Source organism: Corvus hawaiiensis, chromosome 2 (assembly GCF_020740725.1).
Source record: "Corvus hawaiiensis isolate bCorHaw1 chromosome 2, bCorHaw1.pri.cur, whole genome shotgun sequence".
Taxonomy (NCBI): Eukaryota; Metazoa; Chordata; class Aves; order Passeriformes; family Corvidae; genus Corvus; species Corvus hawaiiensis.
Window position 1 is genome coordinate 82,900,230 of NC_063214.1, and position 14,588 is coordinate 82,914,817.

At 36.5% G+C, this 14,588-nt stretch overlaps 1 protein-coding gene across 22 annotated transcripts in view; it reads right to left on the reverse strand.

Annotated features, from left to right (window-relative positions):
* Positions 1–14,588, reverse strand: part of DOCK9 (dedicator of cytokinesis 9) — a 117,173-nt gene that overhangs the window by 74,277 nt on the left and 28,308 nt on the right. For 16 of the 22 annotated variants that reach the window (XM_048295862.1, XM_048295858.1, XM_048295856.1 and 13 more), the window contains exon 2: positions 3,221–3,337. In XM_048295862.1, the coding sequence (XP_048151819.1) occupies positions 3,221–3,337 (117 nt within the window). Of the gene's footprint in view, positions 1–3,220; positions 3,338–10,608; positions 10,879–14,588 lie in introns of those variants that run through there. The other 6 variants (XM_048295860.1, XM_048295859.1, XM_048295855.1 and 3 more) reach the window with 2 other exon arrangements.

A 14,588-nucleotide genomic window follows, 5' to 3' on the forward strand; every position in this document is an offset into this window, starting at 1 on the left:
TCTGAAAAGTAAATGAACTGCTCCCAAACATATATAAAAAGAGAGAAACCATGTTTCATAACCTCAGCTAACCACAATTGGGACAATGGCAAATGCAGTTAAGTGGAAATCTGGAAAGGTTCCTGTAAGCAGATAGCTGGCTGAAGAACAATCCTTCAAACTTCAAAGTTTTCCAAGACTGGAGCATTTTCTGCTCCATCCTTGCTCAAATGTTTCTTTGGTAGTTGTTTGAGCTTAGAGCTACTTCTGACAGCATGCTTAGAGAACAGTCACTTCTGAACAGAAAAAGGTGAATTACTGTTGTTTTTTGTCCCCTTTCCCTCACTAGACAAATAATTTTCATCAGGAGGAAGAGGAGAAGAAAGCTATATGCCATCCAAAAATGCCAGTTGCTGTGCAAGTTTTAATTTCTGATAGGGACTAAAAATTCCTATCAGTTCTCCTTTAATATCTAGCTTCTCACATCTATTAAATTAAATTTCAGTTATCTAACTGCACTACCTGAAAAAAAAAAATCCAAATCAAGCACAAATATTTCTTTCCAATTTCTCTCTAAATAATTTAAACCTTAACAGAAATTCAAAGGTGGTATCATTAGTGGTGCTTCTTTGAAAATATGCTGCTTCTGTAATTTTCCAAGAATTATAGAAGTGATATCTAGTACTGAAAGCTAAGTATTTTGTGTGCCATTTTAAGTGTTAGTTCTAGGGCCATGCTGAACAAAATAGCCTTACTCTTAATGTCATTATAAATTAACACTGCTGGGCTTCCTTTCCAGGCAAGGCCTTTCTAGATTGTAATCAATTTAACTTAAGTGTGAGGAAGAACTTTGAAAGATAAAAACTGAATGCTCTAAAAGGAAATAGCTTGAACAGGTTTCTAGACAATGGTAGGCGTTTCCACCTATAAACAGTTCTAAGTACGTTTACAGGTAGTTCTAAATGCTCTAGCTCACTATTTTAAATTCATCTTGAGGGAGATGAGGCCAGCATCAAACACTTGAGCCACAGCTTACCCAAGAGCTGCCCACACACTGAGTGACAGCCGCAAGTTAAGAAAGAAGAATTAAAAAAATATATCCGAAGCTGAATGACAAACATAGAAAATATGCCATGATTCAAATGATACTGGCAACTATATAATGACTCATGATTTCAAACCTGTAAATATGGCTATGGAAAACTGAACAGGGTTAAAAGGTTTAACTTAAAAATAAAAATAATAAGGGTTTTCTGTTCTCTGACTTGGGAATATTTTCTTAATACATTGAATGACACATTTAAATGCTTTGTGTTGTTGAAAACAAGCTAGATAGATCAAAGTAGTACTGAAGAGTCATGTGTACAGTAAAAATATTTGGATTAAGTTTGTGCCAGCAAGTCTTCCAAGAAAATAAAAGTTTGATAATGCAGTTTGATAGTACAAACCAGTCTTCATCTAAATCACGTATAAAATGAGACTCTTACCAAAAACTCTATAGAGGAAACCCAGAAAAGTTGTTCAGATATTATATTGACGAGGGATAAAGAAACAGAAAAACTGACTATGTTCCAAAATTGTGACTACTTGAAGGAAATCTTCTGATGTAACACACACTTTAATGACTGCCTTGATGAAAATCTGATCACAGAATCCAAACAAAGGATGACAAAAGACATTACAATTTATGACAAAATTCAGTCACTCCTTTTGAAGGATGAGACTGAGAACTATGGACTAGCTTCATTCATACAGGCCTGAGGATAAGAATTGCAGAAGGTCACTAGAAATAGCAGTTAAACACTTCAGACATACCCCAGACTGCTCAGACAAAATGCCTGAGGATACTCTTAATAGGTTTGTTTCTTCTCCATTGATAATTCAGAGCTGTTCACCGGAATGACCTTGATAAGTGAACTAGTCAATCAGGTAAGAGCACACTTAGCAGAAGTAACATGGATTCCTCTTGACCAGTGATACTGAAGAGACACACTACAGAAGGGGATTTTGGTGGCGTAGCCTATTCGTGCTTTTCAGTCCCAAAGCCAACACCTGGTGTAGGGTATCATCCTGAGTGATTCAGTATTTGAAAACTTGTATCAGTACAACTTCCTTTTCAAGAAGTCTTACTTCCATCCTATAAACTTTCACGTGTGGCTGAGAACACATGAAGCCCAAATTATTCTCTAAATAACTGTACCTTCCCAAAACCCTAATTTTTTAGCTCAGAGTGGGAAGACTACAAGTAGAGTTATTCATCTAAGAATCAGTGAAAAAGAAGCCTTCAGACTGTACTTAAAAACAGAGTCCAGCTGCATTCAGGTAAATGCTTTAATAGGCTAGAGAGAATTCATTAAAAATTCAATGAGTAATTTATAGGACTTCAGATATCCTTCTGTAGAAATACACCAACTCATCATCAACTTTCCCCATGGTAAACAAACTCAGCTTCAGCTAGTTGGCTGACTAAAATTAATTTACAGACTGTTCAGATGTCTACACACTTTTCAAATACAGACATTTTGATTGCAGGTACGGGCATGCGGACAAGAGACCATCCTCACTATTTACTCCAACTCCAGTCTCTAAGATACTTGGTAGTTTTCCTAACTAGATATACAAGAAAAATATTTTTTTTAAGTGTACTTAAGTAAACTACTTATTTAGACAAACATGGTCATTTTTAAAAGTATAACAATATTATCACAAAGTTTGGTTAAGTCTGGCTTAATGGAGTCAAAACTGTTATGTAACGGGTATTTTGCCAGAACACAGTTTTAGCTGGGACCATGCAGCTAAGAGTAGCAGACTGCATTTGAACAGGTTCATGTCCTTCACTACTAAGAATGGGGGGGAAAAAAAATCAGTTTAAGAATTAAGAAAGCAGATGCTTTTTTTAAACCAACATCACATAATTTCCCACATCGGAAAGGGAGGGGAATATCTACAAGTGACTGATCATCTACTTCAAAAGGCAGTAAAACTGCTGACTTGCAGATATTACAATCTGGACAGATGAGGAAATTGTGCTATTTCTTCTGTACCTAAAAGAATTAATTGAGCAGGGTAATGGGACTCCTGGCAAAGACTCCGTGGGGATTTTTGAAGCTAAAGAGAGTTAAGAAACAAAGAAATAGGAAGTTATCACCTCACGACTAATACTGCTAAAAATCTGCAGCAAAAAAAACCCCAAAAAAACCGAAAAAACCCCACAACAAAAAACCAGGGTGGAATAAATTACCTGAAAGTCATCATAAGGGAACAGTAGCATCTCACGTAGAGGATCATTCAAAATCTGTGTTTTCCTCTGAACTATGACATTTTCATAGTCTATTGGTTCTATGAGCTTCGGTTTTGCCTAGGGGAAAAAAGAAAAAATGAAAATAAATGCCGGTATACTGAGGAACAATTACAGTTGTTGACTTATTTTAGAAGTTACTCTTTAAAAAAGACCGGAGGAATGATATTGCATCTACATCGAAAACATACAGTATTCAAAATGCAGACTTTGACATATTGTACCATATGGGGAAGTGCAAGTGACAATTAGAGAGACAAGCATGCTGACTGCCTCAGAACTATTGCACAAAACACAGTAACTCAGAGCTTATTAGCTTACTCACATATGTGTTCTCACTGCAAAAAAATTATAAAGAAATTACTAGTCTCTTATGTTGATGGTTGCCTTTGCTTGATACAGCCTAGAAAGCTCTGATCTGGGTTTAACAGGAATGAACCTTAGCTCAAATATAGAGCTTTGTTTTAATTCAGCAGTAACCAGCAGCAGGGGCAGGCTAATTGACATTCCTCCTTCTTTATATTTTTTTCAAAATTCCCATAGGCCATCTACTTCCCTCTTAATTGCACAAGTAGCTTTCCTCAGTAACTGTGCATTGATTCCACATTAAAACCCCTTTCCGCAGATGAGGCATTACAGCTGCCTGTGCACAATCAGACAGAGAAAAGCCTTCACCCTGCCAGGCACTCTGTTAAGTGGTCAGATGGCAAAGCAGGTTTAGACAGAGCTCTGAATGAGGCAGCTTTGCCATGGAGTGTGCAAATTAATGCAATGATGGGGTTACAATCCAGCTTGAACTTTCTGCAACTAAAATCGAGCATCACAGTACCAGACATAAAATTTTAATTTTTTACAAGAGACTTTACAAATTACACTTTCTCAAGATCAGTGGTACTAATTTACAAGTATGATATATTAAAGATGTATTAAAAATAATTGTAGCAGAAGACCAGCTTCTGTCATCATTATAGGTAAACTGACAAGACAAGCTTTATATATTGTTTTGCGTAACTCATGACAATAATCTTCCAAATTCTAGTTGTACTATACAGAACAAATATCTCTATCAATTACTGATATCAATCACTAGTATATTAACAATATTCCTGAGAAACTCTACAGGTGTTTTCTTCATCCAAAAGTGAATCAAATAATTTTTTTTTCAAGGAATTAGGAAAGCTTTGGTCAGAGAAAGTTTTCAGACTTAGTTCACAGGCTACTCAAAAGTTATTTGAGATTCCCTAACATGTACCACACAGTAGTTTTACTGGTAAGAAGAATGTGACAACATAACAAAGCATAACAGCTGCAGAGGCAAAAAAAGCAAAGTCTGGAAAATAAATCTACCAAAAATGATTAACAAAATGTAGCTTTGTCAAGAAAAATAGCCACCATTTACAATCACATGGGAAAGATTTACTAAAAGTTCATCAGCTATATAACAACATACTCAGCACAGACCAGTACTTCTAGGAGTCATGATGGAAAATTATTATGTTGTGTTTGACATCTTTCTCCTCAGACAAGACAGAGAAGGGCTGTTCAGTTCACTCCATATTGTACTCTGACACATTTTGAGAGCTAATCACCTGAACCCCAGCCCCTGCGTCATCTTCTCCTGTCATTCATGAACAGGAGTTAGCACAAAGCCAAGAACTAACATCAGTGTCTGTCAGAAAAGGCTTAGGTTTATGCTCATGCACCCATCTGTAGCTGAAATGGTTGGGCAATTTAGCTCAGAAAAGCACAAGAGAAGCAGGCAAACACAACCTAAGAAAAGATTACATTTTCTCTAATGTACTAACTATACAAAATATTGTGGTTGCAAGTTTGCATTTGAGTGTTCAGACTGCTGCAGTGAATCCCAAGCTAATGAAATGGTGTGCTCCAACCAAGCACCTACTTCACCCAAGTATTTGAAACATTTCCTACATATTGACACTACAAAATTACCCCTTCACAAAATTTCAGGTTGAGCAGCCCCCCTCTAACAGATTGTCATAACCAGTTCTGATTCCAAACAAATTACAGTAACTTCACCTACCCTCTCCAACTCTTCACTAAGGCAATAATGGTCCGTTACAAATTTTCTTCCTTAAGCACAGAGATAACAGAATACAAAGAACATTTCAAACTCTGGTCTATAAATGAAGTACAAGGTAACACATCAGTCAGAAAACAAAATACTCTTTGCTCACCTTTCTCTCACTTTCACTGTAACAGGTCTCTCTCTACTTATCCAGGCAAGCAAGATGCCCACCTGCCAACCACTGACTTTGAGCTCTTATGCAATATACTCTTTCTTAAGTTAAACCAACGTCTGGAGACTACTAGAGTAATATGGCCCAGTCACTCCTTTTGGTCAAGTTTGCCTTTCCCGTTCCTTCTCAAGAAGGAATTATACACAACATGCTACGGTGACAGGTTGGTTTGAGAGTAGTGCAGGATGACTGACCTCTAGGAGAAACAAAAATAAATACTGCAAATTAAACTGTGCCTAAAAAATGACCAGCAGAGAAGGACCATTTGATTTGCATATACAATCAGTCTCTTCAGTTAGCTTAAAAGATTTGGCTTCACAATTGGCTTAAACTAATTAAAAGCAGGGCTGACACTAGAAGGACCCGTCCCCTCTCTCATGGCACGTTTCTGAGCCTTCTCACACTAAGACCAGCAACAGAGCCAGAGCTGTTGTGACAGATTAGGAGGTGACCTGGCTTGAGAGAGCTCCTTCCAACCAAGGACCTTCCAGTCAGATTGTGTCTGAAATACTGATCAGATGGCAGTGTGACCACTTGTGGCAATCTGGGGAGCTTTTTGAAGGAAAGAATAAACATACGCATGATCAATACTGTCAAAAAGCGCACATACCAGGACATCTACTATCTGAACCAGCAAGTGGATAGACACACAGCCCCAATTCCACAGCCTGATAGCAAGGGAAAGCTGTCATCACAAATGGGTAATGGATTTTTACACAGTGCTGCACATGATCAGCATTCTCATCCACTTCTCCCTGGTGCTGAAGAGCTACATCTATCCTCCTGTTAATTCTCTTGGGAAGGTGATAGGTAAAGACTGGAAGAAAGCTAGTTCTGGCTTCTCTCATTTTACCAGCAAAATCAGAGGAAAAGGATTACTTTTAGAGTATAAATGTAACTAAAGTTATTTCATGGGCATGCAAACACACACACACACACACTTGTCTAGCACAGCTAACTCAAAACCTAAAGATGCAGCTTTAAAAAACATCCAATTAATTGCAAATGCCTCTCTCTCCTTGCAGTCACAAAAATGGTTCACCACAACTATAAAATTTGTGAAAAGGAATCTCAGAAGAATATGAGCTTTGCTTATATTTTGTTTGCTTGCTGTAAACACAAGGTCGAAAAAAAAATCCTTCCTCAAGAAAAGCTTTTAAAGAATCTAAAGCTCACTGTAGCTGAGGTCTTGAATACAGACCTCTCCTATTTAATCAGTGAGGTACTTGATCTGCAGAAATATCATTTATGTAAAAACTAATGAAGAATGTGCTCCCTCAGGTTCCTCCTAAATGTTACTCATTTCTTTCTTAGTCATTTGTCAGATTCAAAAGGAAGAGGATGTTTTATCAGTTTGGACCAGATATGAAAAAAGAAAACAATAAACAACACACTGATACTGGCATTTAGCCAGACATAAAACAGTGCAAGGAAGCAGATTCTCTCTCAGGCTCTTCTACATTAAAAAAAAAATCTGGTCTAGTATTTCATGTAATATAAAAGAAAATATGTTGGGTAGTTACAGGATTGTTAAATAGGATTTATGAACCAGCTGACACAGATAAAACTCAGCCCAGTTAAAACTGCAACATCAAGTTTATAGGCACTAAAACTCAGTCTTTCCAATAAGACTTAATTTTTCCTATTAATTTGCAGCCAACAACATTTTTATTTCTGTAATCTAGGAAAATGCTAAGAGCATAGGGTTTCATGGGCTCCTGGTCTCGAGCCAACCAATGCTATATTTGTTGAAAGATAAAAGAGCAAATTATCTGCCATACCACTTTGGGTTTTGCCTGAGTATGGAAAGCATGGAAACTTATCAGAAATAAGAAGTATTTCAAAACAGCAGTCATGACACCCACACGGTAAGCATTTTAATCTGTCAGAATACAGTTTATATATTAGGACAAGCAGCATCAAAATTCATCAGATAAAATAAATTTTAAGCTAAGAGTTCAGTGATTGCCTACACTACATACTACAGAAAAAAACCCACAGTACATGTTTCTCTTGCATGCTTAAATTGAGATAACTGTTATTGTCCAATTCTCTTCTCAGAAAACAAAAGATGGTAAGGCTAAGTGCACTGAATGTTGTTAGCCTCCTGCTACAAAACATTATTTACCTTATAAAAACATGTTTGGCATATACACCTGCAAATTAACAAGTTCCCATAAGGAGTAAAATGGAGCTACAGGCACTAGCAGGAAGCAGGATACAAACAGATGAATAGGTGTTATGTATTTCTTAATAGTGGCCTGAGGCAAGCCACTGTGGACATACAATAAGATTATTTAATACTAAACATGGGTAACAGCTCCCTGTATCTTACTGTCCCACAATAAACATAAAATAAATTGCCCAGGTCGAGGTTTTAAAAATTAATTCAAGAAATTATATGTATCCTAGAGCTCACTTTTAACTATTGCATTTTATACTGACAGCAAGTTTCCAAGCAGAAAGATGAACTCCAAATGATCCAACTTCCCAGAAACATCATCTATTTTGATACGCAGTTACTACCTCTGACTATCAAAATGCAGCTGGACAGCAGGCATACTCATCCAGTAACTTCTACAACAGCTAGCACAACAGCACTTCATCCCAAGCAGGGTTTCGAGGCACCACCTGGAAAATCTAAATGCTTTTTCCATGGGCTCTTCTTGCTTTTAACCTCAAGAGCAAAGTTATGACACAATCTAATTCAAATCACAGGGACACAAGACAGCACACATATTGACATACTGGCACTGAAAGCAGCAGGTAACTCTTTCTGTAAACTTACCCACCTAACCAGGAAAAGTTAATTCAGGCACAGCATTCAACCAAATAACATTGTTTCAATAACACATGGGATGCTTCCAGTTATAAATACCTAGTCCCCTCAATACTCCGAAAGACTCTCAGTGAACTACATTTAAAATAATTAAATGAATACAACATAAATGAATATGACAAAAAACCTGTTGCTTCCTGACAGCTGATTCTATCTGATCTTTATAAAGAATACTTATTGAGTGCTAGGCAAATCACATCCTAATTGCACAAAAGGAATACATCCACACCTGAAAGAATGTTTTAGACAACAGTCGATGAGAGGTATTACTAGAGTAAACCAGAAGCCTACTGTTCCACATGCTTTTGAGGATTGCTATCTAATGCAATTCCCAGGTTTTTAACTCAAGAAACAAGAAATTCTGCTGTTTAGAATTCATTACAGCAACTAGCAACTTTGTCAGTCTTAGTTATTACCATACTGTACTCTTCACCAATGACAGGATACCTACCTTCACTGTGCCAGTAAAAATGTAGTGCAACATCACAGCCCAGTGAAATAAAAATGGACCCAAATGTCAATGTGAAATGAAACATAATGCCTTACTTTTTGCTTTCTGCTTGGCAGCATACTTGCTGCAGGTTACTTGCACCACTTCATCTAGCTTTCCTCAATAACTAGACAAAAGGGATCTATAATTATGCTATATATACACTTTTGTGTGTATATACATATATATAAACAGATTAATACCAAAATAGCAACTGAAATGACACTGAAGACATTTTTATGTGACCTTTGTAAAACCTAAATGTTCTTCCCTTTAAATATTGACCTTTGTGTTGAATGCATGCACTTCATCTAAAAATGAAAAAAGGAGAGCAAACACTGGAGGTATATTATTTCACAAACATTAAATTAAATAGTATTTGAAAAATTACAAGGAGGTACTTCATAAATGGTGATAAGTAAACACAGTATTGTTTTATACTTTTTTTCTTCTTAAGTATGTACATGTGCCTTGCTGATTAGCCGCAGTACCCTAAGTATCTGCAGAAATACTAATATCCTCTCTGAGCATTCATGGGGGAATAAAAACAATTCTAAATAAAGTTAAACAGTCCAAAGGCAGGAAAGCACACACAAGATTAGCTCATATTGTACTGATGAAAATCTGGACCAGAAATCAGAACACACCCATCCAAAAAAACCCCATGTTTTACTAACAACTCTCTGAATAGAATAAAACTAAAAAAAAGTTTGTCTTACTAGCACACGTGTAAGTTTTCAGTTATATACAGTAACAATTCCCAAAAAGTTACAGATGAGTATTACTAAACACAGATGGCCAGCATGTTTTAGTTCAATTCTTAAATGCACAGTGTGAAGCTCAAGTAAGAGGGAGAGGGGACACTATAATTTGAGGATTGCCCCACTAACTTCAACTACAGCCACACAAATAAAGAGGACCAACAGCAGCAGCAATTAAGCATGAAATAATACTAAATAGAGTTGAAATTTTAGTAAGAACTATCAAAGTACTTCTTTCTACTGCTATATAAGTACTAGTTTAACAATCCTCCTCTGAAGAGAGTTGGTGGATTCATTACAGCTCACTTACTGTTTTCTTGCTGTACTACTAAAGTTCCAACAGAACTAAATGTCTAGCAGTGTTTCAGACAAAATAGTTCTTATTTGATTATTTCCCCCACATACAGAAAATTCCCTTTTCCTTCACTGGAAGCTATTTTAAAACTTTAAATTCCTAAATAATGTGCACTGAAAGAATTGAAAAAATAGGTCCTTTAACAGATACATAGATACTTTAACAGAAGTACTCATTAATTATTTAGATAGTTCTTTGATCATTTAAGTAAAATTTAACTGTCACAAACACACTTTAGGGAGTTCAAATATATATTAATTGGAAGATATGCTGGGCAATTAAAAACTAGAGGTGCTAGAAAGTATTTTGAAGCATATGTAGTTTTCATGCTAGGTTCAAAGAGCTGTACAACTATGCTACACAGAAGAGACTGAAAAGCAGCTAGTCTGAAAGCCAAATTCCAAAGTCATACTCAAAGAGAACCAAAGATCTGGTAAACCAGAACAACAAAAATCAATTAAAAAGGCAGACAACACACAAAGAACCAAACCTAAATCCTAAATGCAAATTATTCACAAGTAAGAATGCTGGAACTTTTCATCAGCATCAGATTAAGCAGTTTTTCATTGACAGAGAGAACTGGAATTATTAAAGGGAAGAGACAGCTTGTTTAAAGAACTCTTACCAGCACAACCACAGGACTCTCTGCTTCCACTTCACAAGGACCTGCATCCTTGCCCTTCTGCGGAGATTCTACAGTAAGCTCTTTCTTAGGATTTCTGTTTGTTCTTGCCTGCATTCTTTCATTGAAAATACAGACAGCAGCAAAACTGTATGCTTTTTGGCATCAAAGTAATCGACATGCCAGTGATCCAGTGAAAACAAAAGCTTTTTCCCTGGCACAAGCAGCACAAAGTACAAACTAGTCTAACTTCTCAGCTGCAGTTTGCTAAATCTGTTATGGTGGGAATGCATGACAGACAAAGGCCAGCCCCTAAGCATGCTGTATTCCTCTGGGGAGGGAAAAGGGAAAAAAAAAGGTGGATCCATTCTAATGCCTTAAGGTTGTGAGTCAAACACAAAAGAGAATGTACATATCTAAAATTACCATGTAAAACAGGCTGAGCCTTTTACAGCATGTAGAAAATCAAGGCTTTAATAATTTAAAATATTTTTAATTTAAGAATTAGTCACTTATTGACAACTGTGTCTCTTTAGAAGTATAAAACCCTAAGTATTGTGGTTCTTAAATATTTTTGCATTAATGTCACTTACTCGGGTGCTATTAACAACCAGCCAATAACCAAGGACATTCTCCATGATCAATGCCCTGAACTGATACATTGCTCCTTTTTGGGTGTAGGGTGGGCATGACCTTTTTATCTTAGTGCTAAATCCATATTAAAAGTTTCACTTAACACCAAATTGCCTTCACAGTAAAAATCTTACATAGTCTACAAAGATGCTAACTTGAAATAAAATTCAAAAACCACCTTAATACCTTTAACCCTTTGGCACTTAACTCTTCAACTACCAGTACCCCTCTGCCTCTTCGCTCTCTTCAGCCAGTTAGCTCACTGCTGTATTGCACATTATTTGTGCTCATTACTCACTCCTCACAACCCTTCAACACTGTAGGCATCCATCACTGATCAGCATCCAAAATCACAGAGAAGACAATGCAACAAAATCTTCACACATTTTAAGAGAAGACACTTGAGGGAACCTCGGTCCTGCAGCCACGAAGACCATCCAGCCATCACTCACTGCCTTTGGCTAGTACAGAACCCTGCAGGATGTCTCCCTTGTCTTATGAACGCTTTGCACAAGTGTCTCTTGGCCTCCAGATATCTAGGCTATAACAGTGCTCAGCGGTTGCTATCTTCATTCCTGTCCTTAATTACAACACAAACTCAAGTCATGCTTCAACTTTGCTTTTTTGACCCAACTACTCTCTTACTATACCACTGCTTACAGACACTGTTCAGCACACACATACAGTGGTAAAATAAGAAGCAGCAATTTTTTTGGAATCATTTCTGTGCAATTGCAAAGCAATTTTGTATGCATCCTACCTGACATTTTTGGAATTTTTAAGGTTTGACTACTCCAACTTCCCCACCCAGTAGTTTTAGCATATGCTAGATTCCCCATGAAAAAAAAAGTGAACTGTGATGAGCAGTTTTTTCCAGGTTTTGAGAGGAATATTTTGGTTTTCCCTTTGTTTTTAATACTAATGAGTTGCAACCTCAGTAGCTGTACTTACCAACCAAAAATACATCTGAGAGAAAATTCAACTCCCCAGAGAAGCACATCCCTATTTTAAACACTCTGTCCAGTAAGGAACCAGACAGCTGTGGAAAGTAAGCCACCACCTTCATTCAACTCTCAATTCTCTCAGGACAGTTAGTTATCTCACTTCAATATAACTCACATCCTAAATTTAACTTGGCATGAACTTTTATCTGTTCTCTAATAGAAGAGAAAGTCACCTTAAACTGCAGAAAGCAGATGAAGTTGTGGAGAAGCACAAATATCCTCCTCTATTGCCAGTATTTTTAAGAAGGCACAACTTCAGGCAAGGTTTCTTATTCTTCAAACCTAACGTAAGATGTTGATATCCCCTTCTCTCCACTCTCACACTTGCACAACATGCTATTTCAGCCTGCACTCCTGAAATTGAGCCTGAGTTTGCCCATCCCATCCACAATGCAAGTACATTTCTAAAGAGTGGACAGAAAGAAATAATAACATTTTAGTTCAGACAATAATGATTTATTATATTTCTGTCTTTTTCTCCAGGAAATACAAGTTCAATCTATGTACTTTTTAAGCTGCCTCTCTCATACTGAGACACCAAACTCCAGAGAATAGTACTTTATGAAGCTTCATTAAGAGTTAAGAAGGAAACCAGCAGTTTAGTCAAATTTACAAAACAGATCTTCCTGTGTAAAGCAAGGTAGACAATAGTTCAAGAACATTTAGTTACACTTTTTATTTTGCACCAGCCCCTTTTGTTTTCAGAGAACGGAAGCACAGAACAGCTTAGACTAAATTACACCATTACTTGAGGATGCAGCTGCCAAACAGGAATTTGTTTCATTGAGATGGTCTGCAATTATACTTAACTGCAACTAGAAATGCACAACCTTATTATGCAAAAGGCATTTGTGAACACACTAATAAAGACTTAGAAATTATATACATTTTAAATAGTATTTCTTCTCCTTAATTTAACAAAGGATTCTTCTTCTAAATGGCAACATTATTTTATCCTGGTCAGGTACTTCTCTTGAATGCATCTGGACTACTTTAATTCATATTCATATTTAATTCATAGTATAAATGTGATTTTCTTTCCTTGCCATTCTTCCTATTCTTCTCTAAACATGATGAGGAACAAAAGAAAGCCAACAGGCTAACATTTTTATAACATCAGTTTAAAGATATAGATATTTTTCCTTACTGAATAACAAATGTAATTTCTAGCTTGCATTTCATTAACATGGCTATACCATTAGAAGAGGTTCTTTTATTTAACAAAAACAGAAGAGTGAGGCAGTACCTCTGGAACTGTATCCTGCATGAAATAGACCTTAACTGCCAAATTGATGCGTACTTCCAACATTTATTTTCTGCTGAGGACTTAGTGATTACCTCAAGAATTTAATTAATTTAAAAATACTTAGGGGGAAAAACAAACAAACAAAAAACCATGGCAAAAATATCAAAGCAAACCAAACAAACAAAATCCCAAGAGATATTGCTTATCCAGGCATCACACAGTCAAAAGACTTAAGCTACTTTAATAAAGTAGTGTATTGAAACAATTTACCAATAACACATTAAGATTCAGAAAGTGAAAGATGAACACCAGAACTTTAAGACATGATGAAAATTATCATCTTGTTACATGACCTGTAGTTTTAACCTCCTTAACTGCAATTAAAAAAAAAAAAAAAAAGAGTAACAAAAAAGTACTCAATTTGTTGCATCAATCAGTTACCTCAATAAAGATCAACAGAAAATCCAGGAAAACACACAAAAAATGTCTCTGTACAAAAGTTGACTGTATTTCCAACACGATTCCCAAAACTGTGGCAAATTACTAGCTAGAGACCTATCTGCAAAATAACTCACATTATTATGGAAACAATGCAATTCATCTTTTTACAAACATGGTGGCTTGATGGACTTCACATGGTACTTTTAAAAACAGTAGTTTTCATACCACTTCCAACAGCCAAATATTTGGCTCCCTTCTTGCATCATATACTCCTAAGGAACAGCCTAAGTAATTACAAAATTACCTAGGTTCTCAGGATTACAAAGTTCTCAGTATTTCTGGCATACCCCAGTGATTCATCCAGCCAATTTGCTGCCCAAAGGACAAGTTCCTCACATGGACTCTTATTCTTTCAAATCACTTTTTCCTTTAAGAACTTACTTAGCTAATGCACAATATCACATAATAAAAAGTGAATGATGGTAAGGGAACAGGCAGCATATGAGAATGGAAGATAAGATGACTACCCAGCCTCCCTGTAGGAACAACCTAAAATCTGAGTAGTTGGGTTTAATGGCTCTTCTTTTGCTTCAAGTCCTACTTAAAGTCTGCATCAAGATCACTAAACCTACTACCTGTAATTACAGCCATCAAACTTG